Here is a 25,953-nt window from a genome sequence, read left to right on the forward strand (position 1 = left end):
ATGGATCGGAAAAGCAAAAGAAACCCCAGAAAAAACATAATCATCATGCGGGTACTGCAAAAAATGCATTCTTTGTGAAAAGTAAATAATGAAGTTGCAAACAAATGGTTTGAACTGTGCTGTCAAACAGGAAATGTGTTCTGTCAATTTATTCTGCCTTATATTCACAAAATAAAGATTTACCGCTGTCATTACAAAGACAGCATCCCTACCAGGGAAATTCGTAAGACAGTTACTTTTAAAATGACTGTAGTGAATCTTTGTCAATGTCATATCCAGTAGAAAAGCTGGTGAGACTGATGTCCTACTGACAAAGGACGGTTTATAGTTATGCCATATAATGGAGGCTGTAGAAAATGATGATTAGGCAACAGGCAGTATTCTTATGCGATAGACAGACTTCCAAAAATCTGCTGCAGGGTTAGGCATCCCCACCACTACTCAAGTTGGTCTACCTGGGGCATCTGTCTTTGACTCAGTTAAAGTTTACAAGGTTAGTGGAGGTTTCTTCATTTAAATATGACACCTTTACAAAATGGGTCAGTTGGGTACATCTCTGCAATGTTTCCAGGCCAGGGTTGGGGGTAGGATCTTGAATTGTAAAGATTAATCAACGGCCACCAGCATGGATTAGGTGAAGGTGCATTCATTTGACAAATTTAATTTGAATGTTTTAAAATTAAAATTAAAATGAATGTTTTGAATAAATGACTGATTGGATGGATGTGGACTTTCAGAAGCTGTTCAATAACGTGTTTCAACAAGGGGCTTGTTAGAAACATTAAGGCTTGAAATAAAATAAAATCTAGCAATGTGGATAGAAAGGTGGTTGATGGACAGGAAATAAGGAATTAGGTTGGCAAGGTGTTGTTCTGACTGAAGAAAGCTTGTGTATCCCAGGGATTTTTCGCCATATCTGTATTTGGTGCTTAGGTGAAAGAAACATAGAATTTTCAAAAAAGTAAAAGACTTCAAGAAGCATTGCTGGATCAGCAGAATAGCTAAATAGCTATACGCAATTCATCATGGATCAGTGTGAGGGCCAATAACCTTCTTTGAAATGAGAAGGTTTTTAATTTCAAGAAAATAACCTTAATTGTAAGGAATCAAGGCCCAAACCTCTGCCTGGATCCCCAATGTTCACAACTTTGAGATGCAGGCCGGTATACCTCTTCTCCCTTGAGGCACTAGCCTCAGAACTTATGCTGAATTTAGGCACAAGGTTTCTCAGCACATGGGATTCCATGCCCATTATCCTGTCTTATCCCTTGCAGGTACCCAAGTAAGTAATGGACAAGGGTTCCACCCCTTAATGGTCTCTTCAGTTTTTCCAGGAGCTCCCAGATCTTCTACCGCCAGATTTTTGCTGTTTTCATGCTGGATTGGGGACGGGCTGGGGGAGCTGAGGGTGTCCATCGTTCCCTTGTCATAAATGTGACAGGAGACTGGCAAGATTCTGAGGAATTTTGACCCCAAACCTTTTAGCCAAATCACATCACTTTCACTGGAACTGAGGTTGAAACACGGTTCCAATTTAACCAAAATATGTCACAGTTCCATGTCATGAGCTGGTGGGTGGTTGTTTCAGTGCATGGTGTTAATTTGCTTACCTGGAGACGAAGCCCATCAGTTTAAGCTTTTCTACAGCGCTGTTTGGTAGCGGATTCAACAGGTCGCGGATCCGAACTCTGCCAGCAATCCCAATCCCAACAACAACCACGCCCAACATTTTAATGACTGTAAATAAGCACAAAAATGTAATCAGTACAGTATATTTAAGATTACCTCCATACCAAGTATCTTTGTGTCAAAGAAGAAAATTTAAAACTTGGGGTATGAGTAATTTAATGCAACAGCTGTTTAACAGTAAAATATTACAATTGTATACAAATTATATTAAACAGTACTTCTAATTATGTTTATCTGCACTAAAGCAAATTGTGCTATCATTTGTTATATACTTAAATGAAGTAAGACACTATATTTCTTTAACAATTTGGATTGAAGAGTCATGCAAAGATCCTGAGAGCTGGAAAAAGAAACACTATCCGCACTTATACCTAAAGTACTATTGCAGCTGCATCATTCCTCCCGTCTAATATTTTCCAATTTGAAGGAAACAATGCTCTCTTATTAACATTAGCTGGCACAGTATTCCACTGTTGCAATCCCTCCTACCATGCAAGGACACAGTGTGTATAGCTGAGGCTGCAGAGGATCCACAGTACAGCTTACATATGAAGGCCATGTTGTATGTCATTTTCCCCCAAATGATGTTAATGCAGGCAAATATGACCTATGTGGTGCACAGCAGGTTTCATTATGGAGGTCTTTTTTTGCCTTTGATAAATTCAGCTGTTCCAATTTGTATTTGAACTATTCAAAACAGATGAAACGCCCTGTATCTACCCATGATTGTTAAGATATTATAAAAATACCTCCATAATGAAACCTTCTGCTGTGTGTCACATAGGTCATATTTGCCTGCATTAACATCATTTGGGGAAAAATGACATACAACATGGCCTTCATGTGTAAGCTGTACCCTGGATCCTCTGTCTTTGTGGACTACATAAATTGATACATTAGGGTCTTGGGGGTAAAATGTAAACTTCAATTCCGCGAGTTTATATATATTCCAAGTGCTTCCCATCAACAGGGCAACTTTAAGAGCAGTCATTTGTCAACTTTATCAAGCCCATTATATCAATATAACTTTGTATCCATAAGCTAAGAACAGGAAGTTCTCAGACTGTTCCTGATGGCATCTGAATGATGAATGGGTTCATGTGATTAGCTGAAAATGGCTGAGTGCTTTAATATACATTTTTAAGGTTTTTTTGTTTGTTCCCAATATAAAAACGAGAAGGAACTCCCTATGAATTTGCCAGAATATTTTAAAAGGAAATTAGGAGGATTGCGTCGCGATAGACAACAGCATGGACTGATTGGGCTAAATGGCTTATTTCTCTACTTTTATTCTACGTAATTTAATGAGACACAGGAATAAAAAAGAATTGAAGCCAAAAAAGCTAGCTTTCCACTGCTCTTGTGTGTTTTTTTTAGCTAAGTAATATCTAGTATTAGTTTCACTTGATTGTTACCTGCTACTTCAGGTGCCTGGAATTACATACAGTGAAAAGACAATTTAAAAAATGTTAAGCACTAGAAGAACAGCCACTGTACAGTTCTACAAAACTCTCTCACAAAAGGTGCTTTCCCCAACAAAACTAAGTATGTCAATTTAATCTAGCAAATAATTGGAAATGTTTCAGGACCATGTTGGGGAAATACAGTGCACCATGCCAGTGCTCAGCGCTCCAAGATAAAATCAGTTTGTCATTGTGCCAATATTCATCAACTGAAATCAGCATTCTTTACAACCAGAAACACTTGCTGTCAAAATGATCAGCAAGTAAGCTATTTTCAGATTTACCACATTCACAGTATTTTGCTTTTGGTATCAGTAAATAAACGACATTGATGCAGAATATTTGGCGTGTCGAAACCATCAGTAACTTAATGTTGGAAAACTGGGGAACAATAGAGGGACTTTGTTCAAACTTTTAAAGCTGCTGGGTTTTATATCTGAATTTTACTGTTCTGCTGAAGTGTTGTTACAGAAATGCTGGGGTTCCCAAACACTGACTTGTAACAAACAATACTTTATACTCTAGTTGAGCAGCTACCCCATGCTTGTACTGTGCCTGCGCACTCTAGATAACTCCCAACACATGATTCTTTTTGTTGCCGTGTCATCACGTGACCACTCGATCTGCATATTCCCTATTGCAGTTGGGACAACGGGTGGTACTAAGATAACAGGTAACTGTATATGAACCCTGATAACATACAGATTGAACAGGCTAACAATACATAACTACTTACATGTATTGAGGCACAGATTAAGCTGTTGCAGCTGGTGCATAGCCCATCACATCTCTTTCCCCTCTTTTTGTTGTGATGAGATATGCCAGTTGGTTATCTAGTTTGTCTCAGGCTGCTGCCCTCACAGTGGATGACTGGTGCACTCTTTCAGTATACTCATTAGGTGCAGGGCTCGCTGCATAGGCCTCTGGAGGAGTCTACATGTCCACTGGTGTAGGAGGCCTGTATTGTAGGCTGAATTACTGGAGTGCTGTGGCATCTGTTGGTAGGGCTGCGATTACTTTAGGAGGTGATGGCACTTGCATAGAGGGCACCGTCTGCTGCTACCACATAACTGCTCGGTTGTGGAATATGGCTGTGCACCATCGCTAATTTGTCATGGCCACGTGTGGTCTGGATCCTGACCTTTTGACAAAGCATTGAAGGGCTGAGGGTGTATGCACTTTGATCAAAATGTGTTTTACTTCTCAATCGGCGTTGCATGAGGGTATCAATCAAATTAAGTTCAAGGTTGCCATATAAGATTGTACTGATTCATCTGCACTTTTGTTTGTTGAATTAAACGCATACCTGTCGAGTATTATTTTTTTTACTGGAAAAGAAATGTTCTCAAAAGTTTTTAGAATTATTTTGGGGTCTTTTTTCTCCTCCTCCAGTTGGAAAATAAATGACTTGTACCTCTCAAAGGCACCAGGGCCCACTAAGATTAGTAAGGTGTAAACTTGACTTCCAGTTGCGGCTATGCCTGGGTAGGTCGCACGGTCAGCAGCTCCCGCCGACAACGGACTTTTGGGCCCTTGTACGGAGCTCCAGCGGCACTTGGATGATGATTCCCGGTGTGGGAAGTAAACAGTGAGGATCTCCCAGCGCTGTATGGAGTGGACCAGGAGTGGGGCGGTCAAAAAAGCGGCTTTGGAGAAGAGAGGAGAACGGGCGCGAAAAGGCAAGATGGCGCCCGACGCAGATCAGGCAGCGTGGGCCCAGTGGTCACAGGAGCAGCAGGAGTTTCTTAGAAGCTGCTTCACTGAGTTAAAAGCTGAGATACTGGCCCCTCTGAAGGCTTCTATTGAAAGGTTGGTGGAGACCCAGAAGATGACGATTAAGGAGGTGCAGCAAAAGGCCTCTGACAACGAGGACGAGATTTTGGGCCTGGCGGTTAGAGTGGAGGCGCAGGAGGCCCTGCACAAAGGATGGCAGGAGAAGCTGGAAGAACTTGAAAATAGGTCGAGGAGGCAGAACCTGCGAATTCTGGGTCTCCCTGAAGGCGTGGAGGGGTCGGATGCGAGTGCGTTTGTGACCATGATGCTGGGAACGCTGATGGGCATGGGGGCCTTCCCGTGGTCCTTGGAGCTGAACGGGGCGCACAGAGTCCTGGCAAGGAAGCCTAGGGCGAACGAGCTGCCGAGAGCTATGATGGTAAGGTTCTACCGCTTTACGGACAAGGAGTATGTCCTGCGATGGGCAAAGAAGGAGCGAAGCAGTAAGTGGGAAAACTGCGAGATCCGTATCTACCAGGACTGGGGTGCAGAGCTGGCTAAGAGGCGTGCGGGATTCAACTGGGCCAAGGCGGTCCTTCACAGCAAAGGGGTGAAGTTCGGGCTGCTACAACCGGTGAGGCTGTGGGTCACGTACCAAGACCGGCACCATTATTTCGATACGCCGGATGAGGTGTGGACTTTTATTAAGAACGAAAAGCTGGACTTGAATTAATGGACTGCTGTATGTTGTTGGGGCACCCCGGTGGGGTGGTGGGGGCCAGTGTAATGTTGGTTTTCCCCCGTGTTTTCTTTTGCCCCTTTGTTCTGGGCCCTAGAGTTTCTAGGTCTGTTTGCTGTTTGTATAGAGCTGCGTCACAGGCAGTGGGGACGGGCCGGACAGCGAGAACAGTTTGCGGGCTGGGGGGGAGCTGTTCATCGTTCGGGATTGCACCCAAAGTTTGTTTGAGCTTTTCTTTCTTGACACACAGGAATAAGGGGGGGGGGGGGGCTCTCTCTCCCTCACTTGGTTGAGGGCGGGGGGTGGGGGTGGGGGGAGAGGTTGGAGACCTGTACAGGGAGCCAACAGTGGGATTGGAGGTAGAGGTGGGAGCGGCCGGGGTCAGCATGAGGCAGCTGACTTACGGGAGAGCAATGGGGGGGAAGCAGGGTTAAGCGGATGCTTGACTTTGGAGAGGGGGATCGAGGGGGTGATGTGATCATCAATTCACAAGACACGTGATTGGAAGTGAACAGTGGTTTTAATAATCTAACAACAGAGCCTGCCTGCGATGAGTTGAACTGGCAGCACGCTCACGACTGCAGAGCTTTATACTTCCGGTTAGTGGGAGGAGCCAAACACCTTGTGGCGCTAACAATTGTACACAAAGACTCGAGTGAAGTACAAGAGAGGCTTTATTACAGTGACATGCTATTCCTCCGGCGGCAGCTGCAGAATGGCATCTCAGTGAAACTTATAAAATATTTATACAGCTCCCTGTGGGCGGAGCTAGCCGGCAGGGGCTTACCGTAGAAACCTGTAATACAGGTACAGCCATACATCCCCCTACTGCAAGCACACATATCTACAGTGGTTGGATCACCAAACTCCTCATCTCCCCCTATGGGCAGAGCCGTGCAACAGCTCGTATACAGAGCCCACAATACATATAATAGAACACAGTGTGAATTACTAGGTTTATAATTCACCACATTCACCCCCTGTAAAAACATCAAGTCCGGCGGGGGTGATGGGTCTACAAATTGAGCCGGTCCGGCGGCTGAGTCGTGCTTTGGGATCAGCGAAGCACCAGGGTTGCAGCCTCTTCGGGTGGCTGGGTGGTGACGGTCGGTGAGGGTACGATAGTGGACTCTGGGGGTGATTCGGTCCGAGCTTCGTACCCGACTGGTTCGACGGACAACGGGGAGCGCAGGAAACCTATAGATGCGGGGGCGTGGAGCACGGGCCGTGAACCTGTAGGTGCGGTGGGCGCAGGGCGCGGAGGGTTGTGTGGGGTGTAGTGTGAGGAGTACCTCGGCGGCCGTGGTGGTGGAGTTGGATCCTGCAGGCGCCAGGTCCCGGAGGGAAACGGTGTCCTGGCGGCCGTCAGGGTATTCGATGAAAGCGTATTGGGGGTTGGATTGGAGTAGGAGCACTCTTTCTACGAGTGGGTCAGTTTTGTGTGCCCGGACGTGCTTCCGGAGGAGAACCAGGCCTGATGTCTTCAACCATGCTGGGAGCGAAACCCCCGTGGTAGTGCCCCTAGAAAAAACAAATAGCCGTTCTGGTTGGTGGCGGTGCATAGGAGGGACCTAATAGCATGGACCACGTCGGGGAGGACCTCCTGCCATTGGGAGGTCGGGAGATTCCTGGACCGGAGGGTCAGTAGGATGGTCTTCCAGACCGTCGCATTCTCCCTCTCCATCTGCCCGTTCCCCCTGGGGTTGTAGCTGGTAGTCCTGCTCGAGGCGATGTCCTTGTCGAGCAGGTACTGATGCAGCTCGTCGCTCATAAAGGACGAACCCCTGTCACTGTGTACGCGGCTGGGGAACCCGAACAGGGTGAAGATACTGTGCAGAGCTCTGATGACTGTGTGGGAGGTCATATCGGGGCACGGGATAGCAAAGGGGAAGCGGGAGAACTCGTTGATGACGTTCAGGGAAGAACACATTCCGATTGGTCAAGGGGAGTGGCCCTTTGAAATCGATGCTCAGGCGTTCAAAGGGCCGGGATGCCTTTACCAGGTGGGCCCTGTCTGGTCTATAGAAGTGCGGTTTGCACTCCGCGCAGAGCGGGCAATCCCTGGTGATGGCTTTTACCTCCTCGGTGGAGAAAGGCAGATTTCGGGCTTTGATGTAGTGGGTGAGCCGGGTGACCCCCGGATGGCAGAGGTCATTGTGGATAGCTTTCAGGCAGTCGTCTTGCGCGCTGGCGCACGTGCCGTGGGACAGGGCATCTGGGGGCTCGTTGAGCTTCCCCGGTCGGTACATGATATCGTACTTGTAGGCGGAGAGTTCGATCCTCCACCGCAGGATTTTATCATTTTTAATTTTGCCCCTTTCTGAGTTGTCAAACATGAAGGCAACCGATCTTTGGTCGGTGATGAGGGTGAACCTCTTACCTGCGAGGTAGTGCCTCCAGTGTCATATAGCTTCCACGATGGCTTGTGCTTCCTTTTCGACTGAGGAGTGTCGAAGTTCCGAAGCGGAGAGGGTTCAGGAGAAAAAGGCGACTGGTCTCCCTGCCTGATTTAGAGTGGCTGCGAGAGCGACCACTGAGACGTCGCTCTCCACCTGGAAGGGGACGGATTCATCCAACGCCCACATGGCCGCTTTGGCGATGTCCTCCTTGATGCAGGTGAAGGCCTGGCGAGCCTCATCTGACAGAGGAAACAGTGTGGCCTTAAATAGTGGGCGGGCTTTGTCCGCATACTGAGGGACCCACTGGGCATAATACGAGAAGAATCCGAGGCACCTTTTGAGGGCCTTGGGACAATGAGGGAGAGGGAGTTGTAAGAGGGGGCGCATACGGTCCGGGTCGGGGCCCAGGACTCCATTAACCACGACATAGCCGAGGATGGCTAGCCTGGTTGTGCGGAAAACGCATTTCTCCGTGTTACATGTGAGGTTAAGTTTTTGGGCAGTTTGGAGAAATGAGTTTTCCGCACGGGGCGAGGGCTGGGATGCTGCTTTGCTGGCTGTCGGGGAAGCAACTTTCGGAGTCAAAGTGGGAGTCGGGACGGGGAACCTCCAGCTGGGGGGCTGGAATTGCGGGAGGCGCGGATACGTGGCTGGCCTAAAAAAGGGGATGCTTAGCTTAGTTGGCGGGGGGGGGGGTAATCAACCCTCCGACCAGGCTGATCACGTGGACGTGAGGGGCCTGAATGGGCCAGTCAAGAGGACCCGTGTGTTCTCGCACTTAAAGGGGCTAAAGGCAGACGTAGCCATGCTACCATAAACGCATCTGAAGCTCGCTGATCAAACTAGGCTGAGGAAGGGATGGGTGGGGCAGGTCTTTCACTCGGGGCTGGATGCGAAGACCAGGGGGATCGCAATCTTTGTGAGCAAATGGGTGGCATTTGAGGTGGGGGTATTGTGGCGGATAAAGGGGGTAGATATATTATGGTGAGTGGCAGGCTGCAGGGGGCCCGGGTGGTGCTCGTGAACGTGTATGCCCCGAATTGGGACGATGCGGATTTTATGAAGCGAATGTTGAGTAAAATTGGAGTCATGCAGTCTGGTAATGGGGGGGGTCTTTAACACGATCCTGGACCTTGCACTGGACTAGAATTGAGGACTGTGTCCCGGGGGTGATAATGAGGACCAGACGGGGTTTGTCAAGGGCAGGCAGCTGAACACGAATGTGCGGAGGCTCCTGAACGTGATCATGATGCTCTCGGAAAGAGGGGATGCAGAAGTGGTGGCTGCAATGGATGCGGAAAAAGCCTTCGATCGGGTGGAGTGGGAGTACCTGTGGGAAATGTAAGGCAGATTTGGATTTGGTGAGGAATTCATAGGGTGGGTCAAATTACTGTATCGGGCCCCCGTAGTGAGTGTGTCCACGAACCGACTGCGGTCGGAGTACTTTAGGCTGCATCGAGGAACGAGGCAGGGATGCCCCCTGTCCCTCCTGCTGTTTGCCCTGGCAATCGAGCCATTGGCCATGCGCTGAGGATGTCTAGAAACTGGAGGGGGATGGTTCAGGGAGGGGAGGAGCATCGTGTTTCACTGTACGCAGATGACTTGCTCCTGTATATTTCTGATCCGGTGGAGGGGATGGGGGAGGTCATGCAGATCCGAAAAGATTTCGGGGATTTCTCGGGGTATAAGTTGAATGTTGGGGAAAGCGAGCTTTTTGTGATCCATGCGAAGGGCCAGGAAAAGAGACTGGGAGAGCTCCGGCTCAAGATGGTGGAGAGGAGTTTTCACTACTTGGGCATACGGGTGGCTAAGAGTTGGGATGCCCTGCACAAGGTCAACCTAATGTGGCTTGTGGATCAGATGGAGGGGGACTTTAAGAGGTGGGACATGCTCCCGCTTTCCCTGGCGGGCAGGGTGCAGTCCATGAAGATGACGGTCCTCCCCAGGTTCTTGTTCGTCTTCCAGTGCCTTCCCATCCTCATCCCCAAGTCCTTCTTCAAGCGGGTGAATAGGATTAGCACGGGATTTGTGTGGGCAAACAAAACCCCGCGAGTCAAAAGACTGTTCTTAGAGCGCAGTTGGGGAGGGGGGGCTGGTGCTGCTGAACTTCTGCAGCTATTATTGGGCAGCGAACATATCCATGATTCGGAAATGGGTAGTAGAGAGTGGGGGGATCAGCGTGGAAGCAGCTGGAGGCGGCGTCTTGCAGGGAAACTAGCTTGGGGGCACTGATAACGGCACCGCAGCTGCTCTTGCCGGCACGGTAACCACGAGCCCAGTGGTGATGGTGGCACTGAGGATCTGGGGTCAGTGGAGAAGGCACGGGGGAGGTAGAGCCTCAGTGTGGACCCCTGATACGAAACAACCACAGGTTCGTCCCAGGTAGAATAGACGGAGGATTTCTAAGCTGGCACAGGGCAGGTATCAAAAGGATGGGGGACTTTTGCTAGCCTGAATGCGCTGGAGGAGAAATTCAGGTTGCCCCCGGGAATACCTTTAGGTACCTGCAAGTCCGCGCTTTCTTGAAGAAGCATGTGGTGGAATTTCTGCGGCTACCTTCCCGCAAGATACAGGACAGGGTGGTCTCGGGCATGTGGGTAGGAGACAGAAAGGTATCAGACATATACCAGGAGCTGCAGGAGTCGGAGGAGGCCTCGGCGGAGGAGCTGAAGGGCAAGTGGGAGGAGGAGCTGGGTGAGGAGCTGGATGAGGGCTTGTGGGCGGACGCCCTGGGCAGGGTCAATTCCTCCTCATCTTGTGCCAGGCTTAGCTTGATTCAGTTTAAGGTGGTCCACCAGGCGCACATGACAGCAGCAAGAATGAGCAAGTTCTTTGGGGTGGAGGACAGGTGTGTGAGGTGTTCAGGGAGCCCAGCAAACCATGTCCATATGTTTTGGGCATGCCCGGTGCTTAAAGAATTCTGGCGAGGCTTTGCAAAGGCTATGTCCAAGGTCTTGGACACTCGGGTAAAGGCGAGTCTGGGGATAGCGATATTTGGGGTGTCAGAAGATCCGGGAGTGCAGGAGCCGAAAGAGGCTGGGGTCCTGGCCTTTGCCTCCTTGGTAGCCCGGAGAAGGATCTTGTTAATGTGGAGGGATGCGAAACCCCCAAGTGTGGAGACTTGGGTCAGTGACATGGCTGGGTTTCTAAGTTTGGAGAGGATAAAGTTTTCCTTGAGAGGGTCCTTGCTGGGGTTCTCCAGGCGGTGGCAACCGTTCCTTGACTTTCTCGCGGAACATTAAGTGAGGAGCTCAGCAGCAGCAGCAAACCCGGGGTGGGGAACTGTATGGGTTGTGGATAGATTTTTCTTGTAAATAGTAGTTATCCCACCTTGTTTTGTTTTCCTTTGTCTTTGTAAATTAACAAAACTGTTTATTAATTAACTAAATCACTAAAGGGTTTCTATGATGTAAGATTGCAGTTGGATATTATGGCTAAATACAAATAACTATGGTTTGCTCTTATTAATAACTGTTGACTCAGGAGCTACTCGATATGCGTCTGTGCTTGTTGTCCAGATTCTTTGTCTCTGTGCTATCCAGGAGATTATCTCGTATCTCCACGAGGCCTGTCTTCTAGTGACCTACTCCTGTCACTACGCCACATGTGGCCGGATGCTAGAATCCCAGGCTATGCATACAGCACCTATCCGAAAACACTGTTTGGTTATTAAATCATACACAAATGATATTCTACATATTACACTGCCAACTCATGACATCATGTATAAATGCTGGGTTCCCAAACACTGATAACAAGGACTTTTAACAAACAATACTTCATTCACGGTTCAATTCCCGTACCAGCCTCCCCGAACAGGCGCCGGAATGTGGCGACTGGGGACTTTTCACAGTAACTTCATTTGAAGCCTACTTGTGACAATAAGTGATTTTCATTTCATTTAATTTCATTCACTACTGAGCAGCTACTCCACGCTTGTGCTCTGCCCGGGGAAAACTCCTGTGCTTTCATCAAGTGATCCTTTTGGTAGCCGCATCATCATGTGACCACTTGGTTCACAGAGAGAAATGTATCAATTTTGGTGTAACTTAAGTGTCCAGTCAAAAAAAGAAAGCACCCTACTTCCTGCACCTACAATGGTGTTTGGAATGATTGAAAGCTATTTGTGGCTAATTGAAACGGTTGAGATGTGACAATCACATATTTTTAAGATAGATGTTTTCTCATTTAATGCTTGCTGTGTATTGTGTAATAGTAACATGTGGGCCTACAGCAGGCAACCATTACTGAACTAACCGTATTTACACTTTTCCACCAGAGAGGGCAGAAGGGAGAGTCAAATCATGCAGTACACAGCAAATGGTCCCTACCTAAAACAAAATAACTAATACTAATCTTTATTATTCTCACAAGTAGGCTTACATTAATACTGCAATGAATTTACTGTGAAAATCCCCTAGTTCCGGCACCTGTTTGGGTACACAGAGGGAGAATTCAGAATGTCCAATTCACCCAACAGCAAGTCTTTTGGGAGGAAACCAAAGCACCCGGGGAAACCCACGCAGACACGGGGAGAACGTGCAGACTCCACACAAGCCGGGAATCAAACCTGGGACCCTGGCGCTGTGATGCAACAGTGCTAACCACTGTGATACCGTGGAATGCACAATGGTATATGTACATAATTTCTCAAAATATACCATGACCAAACCAACATCAACAATGCCTGAAACTTTTAACAGGTTGGGTTGCAAATTTGTTCGGCTAATGATAGCCAAAATGGATATGACCGATATTGCCAGATTACATGTAAAGAAAATCTAAACCTCCAGTATATATTTTGACAAAAGTATCATTTATTTGTCAAGAAGTAATGAAAATAACATGTTATTTTCTTCTTCCATCCTGCATACCTCGTTCTCTCTGGGTATCTCTTTCCATTTCCATTAATTTCACTCTGCTCTCTTCACATATTTTACTACCAACTCCACTTAATGTAAGGACCTGCAACACTGATTGATTTGTCTTAATCATAAACTCTGGCTCATTTTACTCTACTATTGGATTCTGTGATACAAGAAAGCTTTCAGTTTCTTTCTGATTATCACTTTCTTTCTGATTATCACTTGGATTATAGGAGCAATTTGGCCTCTGGGAGATTTATCATGCTCTCCCTTTGTCAGATTTCCTCTTTCAAATGACCTCCATGACATTGACTGAGTTTTTCCCATCTTCAGTCCATATGCAGATGCACCTTGTCTCTTCAGAACAACTCCAATCGCATATTTTTCTTTATGACTTCGGTGGTTTTTCAACATCACCTTCAGACCAGTACTGAGCTCTAAGTTTCATACCTTGTGTGCCATAACTCATCTTCATGTTGTCTTACTTTGCTATGAACGGCATGTTTAAGCAAACTAAACCTTGTCCTAGGAGTGTATTTGAACGCTAACTCATAAAGTGAGAAACCTGTTGTTGACTATGGGGTTATTCGGTAAGAGAACAGAAAATTGTCTAGCCTGTGCTGAAGAGAAACATGGAACTTAATGTTTTGCTTGTCGTGTAGCAAATAGGTAAACATACATTTCAAACTCATTACCAAGCCCCCCTGCCACATGTTCCCCCCTCACTGAATATTCATACCTCGCCGCCCTGTTTGGAAAAATGGGAATCAGTCCAGGGGGTACCACTGGGGGGTGGAAAATGGGAATCAGTCCAGGGGGTACCACTGGGGGGTGCAAAGTTAAATATAGACAACCTGTTAGTGCCAACCTGTGCTGGAGGCAGTGCCAAAGGTGAACCTTCTGGAAGGTCCATTGGGGGAGGGGGTAATGTTATATTTGTTAGGGGGTGGAGTCCCCGATGCTGTTGGTGGACGGGTTGTGAGACCCACTGAGACTGATGGTGATGGGGGTGGGAGCAGGGGGTATGACAGTCCCCGATGTTGGTGGGAGGGGGGGCCTTGATGCTAATGTTGGGGGGTGGATGAAGCCCCTGATGCTGATGTAGAGGGTGAGGAGAGCCCTTGATTCCGATGTTGGGTGGGGGGTGGGTGTAGGAACCTCTGATGCTGTTCGGGGGTGGGGGGGGGGGAGAGCGGGAGAACCCCTGATGTTGATGTTAGGGTGGAGGGGTGGGGGTAGCCCTTGATGCTGATGTTGGTGAAGGGGAGCCCCTGATGCTGATGTTGGTGAGGGAGCCCCTGATGCTAATGTTCGGTGGGGGGGGGGGGGGGGGAGAGAGAGAGAGAAGGGGCACCTCCTGATGCTGATGGGGGGGATAGAGGAGCCATTGATGTTGTTGGTAGGGGTGGGAGAGGGTGGGGGGAGTCACTGATGTTGATGTGCGGGGGGAGCTCCTGATGCTGATATTGGTAGGGGGTTTGGGGGAAGCCCTTGATGCTGATGTTAGCAAGGGGTTGGGGGGGAGCCCTTGATGCTGTTATTGGGGGGCAGGGGGGAGACCTTGATGTTGACGTTGGTGGGGGCAACCCCGATGCTGATATTGGGAGGGGTCCCCTGTGTCGGGGGGGGGGGGGGGGGGGGGGGGGGGGGGGGGGCTTATTTTCTGTGCTGATCCCAGCACCCTAATCTCCATGGAGCTGGCCTCCGCGGCTCTATCAGGCACTGGCCCGTCACAGTGATAGCGTAAAACACGCACCCTGAATTTTTGTGCCAGAGTGACTCAAAATCTGGACTAAAAGCCCAGCTCTGCAACTGGAGAGCTACACGCTGGATTTCAGTCAGAGCCTGATACTCTGCAAAAATATAGGAAAATGTTGTTTTTGTGTATGAATGCTAAGCAGTTCCTTGCTCCTTTCGGTTGATTCTAATAGCAAATATGCATTTCATAAATCTATCTCACTGTACACATTTCCAGTGGCTAAATTAGAAAACACTCTTTGCTGGTAGACAATGGGTAAATATCATTCTTGATCATCTTATTTACCTGTTGTGTATAATCTCCATAAATATGGATGTACCCACCTGGTGCAGCCCATTCTCTGCTCTTCACCTCCTTAATCACCCCTGTTCTTTTAAAGCTGTTGAGTTCTTTACTTACCACCTCCAACTGTGCACAAGGCACTGGCCTAGCCTTGCGAAATGTCAGCTGTAAATTGTCCTTCACCTTAACATTAGATTTAGAACATAGAACATAGAACAGTACAGCACAGAACAGGCCCTTCGGCCCTCGATGTTGTGCCGAGCAATGATCACCCCACTCAAACCCACGTATCCACCCTATACCCGTAACCCAACAACCCCCCCCTAACCTTACTTTTTAGGACACGACGGGCAATTTAGCATGGCCAATCCACCTAACCCACACATCTTTGGACTGTGGGAGGAAACCGGAGCACCCGGAGGAAACACACGCACACACGGGGAGAACGTGCAGACTCCACACAGACAGTGACCCAGCCGGGAATCGAACCTGGGACCGTGGAGCTGTGAAGCATTTATGCTAACCACCATGCTGCTATGAATGTAATGCTTCATTTGATCATTTGGTCCTCCGTGCTCAAAAGACCATTTTGTACACATGTAGCACTTTCTCAATGACAGACACTTACTGATCCAAATTTTAAATGTAAATAATTCAACTTATTTTAACTATATTTTCTTAAATACAATTCCAGGCCATCAAGGAGATTTTGTTCCATTCTTCTGGTACCATAGGCAAGTAATAGAATGTATCAGCATATTCCATCCTAACATTAATTTGATCTAGCACTGGAATATGTTAATGGAATAAAGTCAGTTTCACTGCAGTTTTGTGTGAGGGACTGTGACGTTGGGATTACTTGTACTCTGCTTTCGAGACATCAGTCACATCTGCAGCGTCAATAATTATGAAATGAATGTGAATCTCTGATATTCATTTTTACTGTCGGTACTGGAATTACATCTTCAGCCATTTTACTCTCATCTTTCATGCACTGTTTTTTGCTCCTTGACAAGTACAATTCTTGATCAACCTGATCGATGATATCAAATTCAGTTTCCCTACCTGTCATGTGCACATTTGACAACATCCTGATTCCTGAATTAGCTTTCGATTTACCATAATCTCCACCCTGGTTCAAGGCTGTGAGCTAGAGTTGTACCATGACCTGAAACATTACTCCTGCATACCATCTGGGTATGATTGCCTTTCCCACAGGGATGTGGAACATGCTTTAAAAGAATAGGGATAATTAAGGAGGTGAAGAGAAGTGAATGGTTGCACCCTTTGTGGACATTCAAAAAGCAAATGAGGCTGCCGGATTGATGCACGTTTATTTGATTTGATTTGATTTATCAATATACAGTGAAAAGTGTTGTTTCTTGCATGCTATACAGACAACGCATACCGTACATAGGGAAGGAAGGCGAGATTGCAGAATGCAATGTTACAGTCATAACTGGGACGTAGAGAAAAGATCAATTTAATACGAGGTAGGTCCATTGAAAAGTCTGATGGCAGCAGGGAAGAAGCTGGTCCTGAGTCGGTTGGTACGTGATCTCAAACTTTTGCATCTTTTTCCTGACCGAAGAAGGTGGAAGAGAGTATGTCCAGGGTGCGTGGGGTCCTTAATTATGCTGGCTGCCATTCCGAGGCAGCGGAAATTGTAGATAGAGTCAATGGATGGGAGGCTCGATTGCGTGATGGACTGGGCTACATTTATGACTGGAAATGGGGCGGACGTCTGGTGACGGCGGGCAGGAGGCAGCCGCACACTGGAGGGTTCCCGCTCGGGAGTAGAAATTTTGGGGTTTTAACGCCCGGTCCCAGGGGCAACGGAGGCTGAAAAAGCTGTAAGAAGGAATAGAGAGGAGAAATGTCCAAGCTTGGGAAAAAAATAGCCGTGAAAAAGGGAAAAATGAAAGTCCACCGGTGAGTGGAAAAGTCAGTGCAGGAACTGTAAGGAAAACGGAAGCTGGAGCACCAGGGAAGGCTGCATCGCTCACAGCAGAAGTGATGGCTGTGGAACTTGAAAAACAGTTCACAAAGCACATGGAAGTGATGAAGAAGGAAATGGGGGCGGTATTGAAAGTGCTGGTGGAGGAGGCGATTGCCCTGGTATCAAGCGCAGCGGCGGAGGTGCGGGAGCAAGGTGAGACACTGAAGGAAGTGGAAGAGGTATTATCGCAGCACAGTGATCAACTCACCTCGATGGGGAAGGAGTTGAGGAGGGTGATAGAGACCAACAAGGGTCTGCGAGCCAAAATGGAAGACCTGGAAAACAGATCCAGGCGGCAGAACCTGAGGATCGTGGGTCAGCCCGAAGGAGTGGAAGCCCAAGGCCGACGGAGTATTTTGCCACGATGTTGGCGGAGCTATTGGGGGAGGGGGACGATCCCTCTCGATACGAACTGGATCGGGCTCATCGGTAATGGACGCTTATACCAAAGGAGAGTGAGCCGCCAAGAGTAGTAACTGTGTGTTTCCGTAAGTACAGCGTGAAGGAAAAGGTCCTGTGCTGGGCAAAGCAGAAGCGGGTGGTGCAGTGGGCTGGACCTGGTATACGCATATACCAGGACTTTACGGTGGAGCTGGTGACAAGGCAGGCTGCCTTCAACCGGGTGAAGAAGGCACTGTACATCAGTAAGGTGCAGTGTGGCATAGTATATCCAGCTAAGTTGAGAGTGACCGACAAATCCAAGGACTTTTATTTTGGGACGGCAGAAGCGGCGGAGGAGTTTGCGAAGGCAGAAGGACTGTGGCAGAATTGAGAAATGGGACTGAGAGCGGGTCATGTACCGAAGCAGCCTCATGTAATTTTATTTTTTCACTGCATGTTGGTGTATGTACTAAATGAGTCGACGCTGTATATTTTGGACAAGGGAAGAGTTGGGACTTTCATTTGCAATGATGGTTCATTTGGGCTTGGGTATGTATGCTGTGGTTGTGTGCTAAAGGGGATTCTCCTGGGACCGGGCAAGGGGGAAGGAGACCCAGGCGGGGGCCTCCACGCTGGCTGGTTTAAGTCGGCCAGTGAACGGGAGTAGGTGGGGAGAGGGGCTGCAGCCATCGGAGCCTGGTAGAACAGGTTTCGGTGTGTCTAGTTGGGGTGAAAAGTTGGGGGAAGGAACCGAGGTTTGGGGGAGGAGTTTACAAGAGGAAGTAGAGGGGAGGGGTCTGGGGGTGGGGGGGTGTCTACAATTCATGGGTGTCATTCATGATACTCTTTCGGGGATTGGATGGCATTGAGTATTAGGGGGGGTTTGGGCGGGGTGGACTATATGTGTCAACGGTGACCAGGGGCAATTCCTGATTCCTTTTTTTTCTTTTTTCCTCCTTGGGAGGTTTAGTTTTATTTGATGCTTATATTGTCAGGTGGGCTGTTGTTTGGGGGGTGGTGGAAGTATGGGATCATTGTTCGGGTTAGCGGGATTGGCATTGTATTCATTACCGTTTACTGTTTGTTGGTGGGGTGTAAATTCTGAAGAAAATGTGAAAATGGAGAATAAAAATATATATTTTTTAAATGACTGGAAATGGGGCATTTATAAATAGTTGATGGCTATCGCGGCAAAAGTAGCTCTAAATTTCTGACTCTGAGACTGAATTTGTCTGCTATGGCCTGGATTTAATTGATTACGTGAACCCCCATGCTGGTCCAGGAAAAACTCTGTTGCAATTTGCAACCATCTTTTTCTGCCATTTATATGGTTGTGGCATTATCACAGGCCTTCTTCCATGTCAGCTTATTGCCTTTCCTCAAAAGTTTGGCCTGGATTTTATTGTTCTTTAAGATTTCTGTGAACATGTCTCTAAGGTCGATTTTTAAGTTTAAAAAAAAATTAATTAATGGAATGTCGTTGCCACTGGCTAGGTCAGCATTTATTGCCCATCCCTAATTATCTTGAGAAAGTTCACACCATATCCACAGTGACAAAAAAGTTTTTTAAATTCAAGAGCAAAAGACTCATTTGGCAGCTGTTTCCTTTCACTAACTCTAACTTTCAATGTAATCTCATTCTTCGTCATGCCATGTTATGAGTCCATTTATTTCAGCATATTCCAAAGAACTGGGGTCTTTCGGACAGTACAACTGGGTCTCTGGGACAACAGCTACATCAAACCCGCCATGGTGAGAAAACATTTACTTTTATTCTCAGCCCCCACTTCACTGGCTTTCAGCCAAATATGAAACCTTCATTCGTTGTTAGGGTTGAATTCTCCCAATGTCCACAAATAAGTCTTCAGTGCCTTTTTTTTCATTATGTAGCATGCTGATACTCCAAGGTTAACAACATTGCCCATAAGCATGTGTTAACATTGTGTGAGTATCCTTTTGCATTATTTCCAGAAATAGAGGCCTGAAACATGATGTGCACATACAGCAATCTTTCAAATTGCTTAAGCTTCCTCAAAGTTAATTTTAGTAACCCCAAAGATATGTCACAATGTTCTTCAATCTTCAACTTCTCAAATGAAATGCAAAATAAAATTCCATCCCACCCCCGTCGCTAACTTTCTGTTGTATATTGCTCTGAATAAGATTAAGTTGTGGACCTGCAGCAGGCAGCCATTATTGAACAACCTTTATTTACACATCCATGACAGAGAGGCAGCATAACAAAATGCTTGGAAATGGAATATACCACAATTCTGACTGATTTATAATACAAATATTAGTAACAAATACTACACCTACAAATTCAAATGGGATAAATGAGCAATAACAGAAGTAGGAATAGAGCTTTGAAAGCCAGGTTGCCAGGACATCAGGGTGGCATGTGGTCTATGGACCTCAATTTGGACAACTCTGTTGTACAACAGTCTTTCTTGGAATTCTATGATCTGTCCACAGGATCAAGAATCAGCATCTTTCTGAATCAGTGTGGATGCTCCCTCACGGAGTAAGTTGCTGGCATCTGCTCTGTGGCTCCAAGTACCCCAACCAAACAAGTGTCAGCTTGCTAGGCTGAGTGTGTCACAGAATTAGTACGAAATGGTTCACTTAACACCTGGGCAGTTCAACAAAAATCTGTTACAGCAGAGGAGTAGATCATATGTCACTTTGAACCTTCTCAGCCATTCAGTACGATCATGGCTGATTTTCTGACTCAACTCCACTTTCCTGTTGGCTCCCCATATACCTGAATTCCTGAAAGACTGTTCATCTCAGGCTTAAATGTATTGATCAATGGAACATTTTCTCTCTGTGGTATAGAATTCCAATGATTCACCCCACGATTTCTTTAAAGACATTTCTCATCATCTCTAAATACTCGGTCCTAAATGGTCACCCTCTTATCCTGAGACTGTGCCCCCATATTCTAGATTCCCTTTCCATGGAAGACAACCTCTCAGTATCCACCCGGTCCAGCCTTTTCAGAATATTTTATGTTTCAATGAGATTACCTCATTCTTCTAAACTTTAGAGGGTGTAGTCCCAATTTACTCAGCCTCTCAATTAGGGGTGAGCAATAAATGCCCACATTCTCTAAATGAACAATTTTGAGAGTTGGACTGATACAAACCCTGGCTTGTGGTGGAAATGTGTCAAAAAAAGGTCATGGATTACATCCCCAGCTGTGCTACTCATCATGAATAGGCACTTTAACTGCGGGTTCCTGGAACAACTTGTCTTTGTTTAACATGCTGCTGAAATTGCTGTATCTAGCACCAGCAGAACCCTCATGTTTACACAGGATCATGAAAAGATACCGAGGGAATCTAAAGGAGCATGATACACAGTGCAGACGGTTCACTGTACTGTGTCACAGCTTGATAAGAAAGACCAACACTCTCAATTCCTCAACCATTTACTGATGTCCCTTTCGTTACTAATGTTTTGCCCAACCATTTGAGGAATTTAATATATTACATTACACAATAATGTTACTAACATGAACTTAATACTAGTTTTAAAACTAATCCATATCAAGCAGGTGCACAATGGGACAGTTACTGACAATATACTTTCACACAGGATTAGAACTCTCAACTCTCTGTAGATCGAATTAATACTTTACTAAAAAATCGAAAAACTAGACACTATGTGGTCTGTATTATGCATCATGGTAGTTAGGACATCAAAACAATTGCTTGTCTCCAGCAGCCCTGTAAACTTCAATTCAAAGTGAGCGTCTCTCATTTCATAAACTTTACATCATAGAAGAAAGCAATTCAAACTGTTCTGCTCCTCCCAGCTCTCTGAAATAACCATTCACTCCCTCAAGCCTTTTCTGCCATTAAATTAGTTCATGCCTGATCTGTGTCTTCATTCCATTTTCCTGCCTTGGCTATCTAGTTAGCAAGAGCTTTCACTTAATTCCATTCCCTTATCCTTTCCTCACACCCATTTCATTGTTTTCCAGATACTTATCCACCCTCCTTTTTAAAGATATTATAGATTCCGTTTGCACCATCGCTTCTGGTAGGTCATTCACATTCTAACAATCCTCTGCATGATAAATGCATTCAAAATGTCTCCATTTGTTCTTCTGATGATCTTAATTTTACATTTTTTATTTACTGACTCAGCAAAAAGTGTGTGGTAGCGTGGCTCCTTTAAAAGGGTGATAGATCCCAGGTCATGTGACAAGCTCTGAGCCAACGGGAAAGGAGTGCGCGAATGTTAGCCTATCAGGTGTTTCAGCGTGGATCTGGCTGTTGGCATTTGGTCAGAGTTAGCCTGGGAGTGGTGGGAATAACACCTGTGTAGTAGTTGTACTGATATAATTCTTCTTAGTTAGATAAATCACTGTGAACACTGGCGGCAGGCAGGTAGAGGTTGCATGTTAGGTGGCTCCTGCTAGAGTCTCTGTTTTTTGGACTTTTATGCCCTTTTCAGAGGTAGTTTGTGGATGAGTTGGTGTGGGAAGTCATAAGGAAGTCGAGGAATGTTGAAACCCAGAAGAAAGGTGCTGGAAAGAAGGGGCGAGCAAAGGTCTGCCAGCAAGTGTGATTGCGAGTCCTGTGGGAAGAAAGTTGGCTGGGGCTGATAGTTCAGGTGCGGGACAGTAAGGAGGAGTTGGTGGTGGCTCCGAAACAGATTAATAAGGTGTTTGAGGAGTTCTGTCGGGACATGTATAAGTCGGAGCCATCAGTGGAGGAGCGGGAGTTTCTGGGTGGGTGACAGTACCTGAGGTTGGGGGACGTGGAGAGGGCAGGGGGAAGCATGGGTTTGCCAGGGAGGATGGGCACAAGGTTCCAGGATGGGAAGAGATAGGGATCAAGGAAATGAAGGATCTGTTTCTGATAGGGCGATTTGCAAGTCTGGAGGAGTTGGGCGAGAAGTTTGGGAATGCGCGGGGCGAAATTTTCAGGTATATTCAGGTGCAGGACTTTGCAAGGAAGGTCTTCCCAATCTTCCCAATAACGCCTGCCTCATTGTTGCTGAAGGCAGTGCTGTCAGTGGTGGGGGGGGGGGGGGGGGGGGGGGGGCTGGAGAGGAAGGGCTGTCTCGGCAATTTAACAGGAGGATATTTGACGAAGAGTTGGGGGTGGTGCTGGAGGGGGGACTGTGGTGTGAGGTGCTGAGGAGGGTAAACGCCTCGACTTTGTGTGCGAGGCTGGGGCTGATACTGCTGAAGGTAGTGTACAGGGTGCATCTTACAAAATCTAGAATGAGCTGGCTGTTTGAAAGGATAGAGGATGTCCGTGAGTGATCTGGGAGAGGTCTTGCGAACCATGTGTATATGTTTTGGTCCTGCCCGAAGCTGGAAAGGTTTTGGAGGACAGTGATCTGCACCATTTTGGGGGTTTTATATGCGGGCGTGGAACCTGTTCCCCATGAAGGCATATTCAGGGTGTGGGACTGGCCGGAGCTGCAGGCGGGTGCGGGGGAAGACATTTTAGTCTTCACCTGACTGATTGCTTGCAGGCGGGTCTTGTTGGGGTGGAGGCCAGCTTCTCCACCCTGTGCCTGGGCGTGGTGGGAGGACCTGTTGGTGGAAAAAGTGAAATTTGCTCCGGGGGGGGGGGGGGGGGGGGGGGGGGGGTGAGGAGGGGTGATTTGGTGGTTTGTGGGGTTGTTGTAAATTATAAAAACATTGAAAATTTGTTTTAAAAAATGATAAACCGCTGTTGGGATTTAAGACGGCCTCGTCACTTGCCTTGCAACACAACGTTGGTGACGAGAATAAATCAATCTAGTCGAAGGAAACTCTTTGAAAATTGGAAGTGGTGGGGGGAGGGGGGAAGACTGACCTCTCAGAGTGCTGAAAAGATAAAATATCGTCAACAGTCGAATAAAGATACCGCTATTCAGGAAAATTGATCTATTTGATCTGGAGGTTCAAAGTTGGGGCCAATATGTCAAAAGGCTTCAATACCAGTTTACTGTCCTCTTTACAGTTAACCACATTATTATTTTTGTACTGCTGGTAAATCTTGATATTTTGTCCAAGTTACATTTAGATATTAGAAGAGTAGCAGTCCTGAGACTGACATCTGGTGGGGACCATTGTTTACACCTCTCGAATCTCAAGAACAATCCTTCAGCAAACTTTGCTTCCTGCTGCCAGTCTATTTAATAGTTTGCAACCTTTTTGACAGCAAGACCTCTGCATATACTTTATCAAAAACCTTTTGCAAATCCAGATATTCTGAGCATTTTAAAAAAATCGATACTTTACTTAATTTCCTCAAAAGCCTTGTTAGATTTGCCAGGCAAAATTTTCCTTTTACACTCATTAATTTAAACCTCTGGTGCCCTGATCAACATTACTAAAAATATAATCTGGTCATTATCACATCAGAGCTTGATGTGCATCAGGTTTCCTATTTAACAATGAATACAGTTGAGAGGTACTTCATTGGCTGGAAAGCGCTTTAGGGCCCCCGGAGTTCATGAAAGGTGTCATCTAAATGCAAAAAAGTGATAGGCTTTTTACCCTGTATTGTGGCCTCGACCGGCAAACTAGATTAGCCAATCTGTCACTGCCTCTGGTCTAAATTTGACCCATTCTCCCCATCTTTCTTTGTGAACATCGTCTGGCACAACTTGCTCAACCAAGGATTATTTCTATCCTTTCTGAATGCAACGTGCAATCCAGATTGTATGTCATCAGGGCGCATGTTACTATCTTGATAAAACATCTCCCCTCTGGTGTTGACAGTTCCGTATTGACTGTAAATCAGCTTCATAAAATAGTTAAGGACCAGGAACATCAGTCAAACCATCTCCGTTTATCCCCCCTGTGGAATCACAAGGTCCCAGAGTTCAGCATCTGTAGTGCTCTCTGGAGGTCTATTTCATCTGTTGGTTGTGTAAACTAATTTCCTCACACGAGTTCTAAAATGTATCTTCTGTAGCTGATCCCTTGTTTTACTTTCGCTATTTATTTTGCGAAGAGGTTCAAAATGACTGAGAGGCACTGGGGCATCAGTTTGGTGGACTGCATAATAGCATCGAAACTTAAAAAAAGAATTTGGCAGCGAACATTTAGTTTAAAAACACGCAACAATACCAGTAAAAATAAACATTCAGGTGCAATAAAAGTATCTAAAATGTGGATAATTTCACAGTGACAGCCTTGACTCCGATGTCCTTGCTGTTTCCAATGTAACAATCAATGGACCGCTTCATTCACACACTTGCAATGCGTAACTCCTGACATAAAGTTCCACTCCACCAGGCCACTGCGCAAGCGCGTTCCAGTACGTTACCCGAGCCCTGTGTCTCCAATAGACCGTTTTCCAGTGAAGTTAGGGCCCAGTAGCCATTTTCCCATCGCCTCCCCTCCTAAAATCATAGAATTTACAGTGCAGAAGGAGGTCAGTCGGCCCATCGAATCTGCACGAGCCATTGGGGAAAAGCACCCTACTTAAGGCTATGCCTCCACCCTATCCTTGTAACCCCACCTAAACGTTAGGATACTAAGGAGCGATCAGGCATGGCCAATCCAACTAACCTGCAGATCTTTGGACTGTGGGAGGAAACTGCAACACCGGGCCGCGCAGACAGAGGAGGAAGTACAAACTTCACAAAGGCAGTCACCCAAGGCTGGAATTGAACATGGGACCCTGGAGCTGTGAGGCAAAGGTGCTAACCACAGTGCCGCCCCTTTGCAAAAAAAAATGACTTTCATCAGTATTTACTGTAGAGGAAGAGCACAACATGTCAGACAGCCCAAGGAATCTTAAGGCTTAATCAGGCATGAAGACACATCATAATTAAAGAAAGCAAAATAATAGTCATGAAGAAAATAGTTGCACTAAAGAGTGAAAAATACCCATCCCTGTTAGTAAGTGAGGACATTGCCGATGCCATACTATAATCTTGCAAAGTTCTCTCGATTTGGAAAACATCTGTAATGTTCTTTTGATTGAAGCACGCCAAGGTGCAACGTAATCTATGCAGAAAACTTTCTGTAATGGCCTTTCAGATGTAAGCAAGGGTACAACTGTTGTACCCTTGACAAGGGTATTTGAATGTATGGGTGTTGGTTTCAGTTCAAACTGTAGGCACAATTTCCAGCCACGCTGTGTCGGAAAACCAGCTCGCTGCAGTGCAGAGTGGGCGCCGAAAGTCGGGAGACCCAGCTCCCGGACCTACCCGGTTTGTAATGCCTCGTGAGATTCAACGCAATCTCCTGAAACATTGAAAGGGGAATTCCGTCCACAATGGGCAGGATCAAGTTTTGATAAATCTGCATATTACAGTGAGGCAGTAAGCCTTACTCTAACGTGCAGATTCCCAAGGGAACTGAGGCTTTGGGATTCAATCCCTTCACCTCGGGAATCTCTGGCGAGCGACATTTGGTACCAGATGGAACGACACTTGTTGGGGTCTCCAAAGGGATCGGAGGCCCCCAATTGCCTGCCCGTTGGGCAGGGTAGTGCCCTGGCACTGCTGGTGCCACCTGGGGCCACTAGCACTGCCAGCTTGCCATCTTGGCAGTGTTACCTGGGTGTGGGGCCCTCCCATGTTGCATTCGGGCTGGGGGCAGGTCGGGTACTTTTTTGTGGGCCTTGGAGATTGGGGCACCATTTTTAAATATAAAATTAATAAACTTCCTGTTGTGTTCCCAAATAGTGTTGCAAGGGG

General features: G+C 46.8%; 1 protein-coding gene across 3 annotated transcripts in view; it reads right to left on the bottom strand.

The window, feature by feature from the left end:
• The window catches only part of blvra (biliverdin reductase A), an 80,252-nt gene that overhangs the window by 52,641 nt on the left and 1,658 nt on the right, over positions 1-25,953 (bottom strand). For 2 of the 3 annotated variants that reach the window (XM_038797798.1, XM_038797796.1), the window contains exons 1-2: positions 3,889-4,080; positions 1,611-1,737 (exon numbers count right to left, since the gene is read on the bottom strand). In XM_038797798.1, coding sequence (XP_038653726.1) covers positions 1,611-1,737; positions 3,889-3,928 — 167 coding nt within the window. In that variant the 5' untranslated portion in view covers positions 3,929-4,080. Of the gene's footprint in view, positions 1-1,610; positions 1,738-3,888; positions 4,081-25,953 lie in introns of those variants that run through there. The other variant, XM_038797797.1, reaches the window with a different exon arrangement.

This window comes from Scyliorhinus canicula, chromosome 5 (assembly GCF_902713615.1).
Source record: "Scyliorhinus canicula chromosome 5, sScyCan1.1, whole genome shotgun sequence".
Lineage (NCBI taxonomy): Eukaryota > Metazoa > Chordata > Chondrichthyes > Carcharhiniformes > Scyliorhinidae > Scyliorhinus > Scyliorhinus canicula.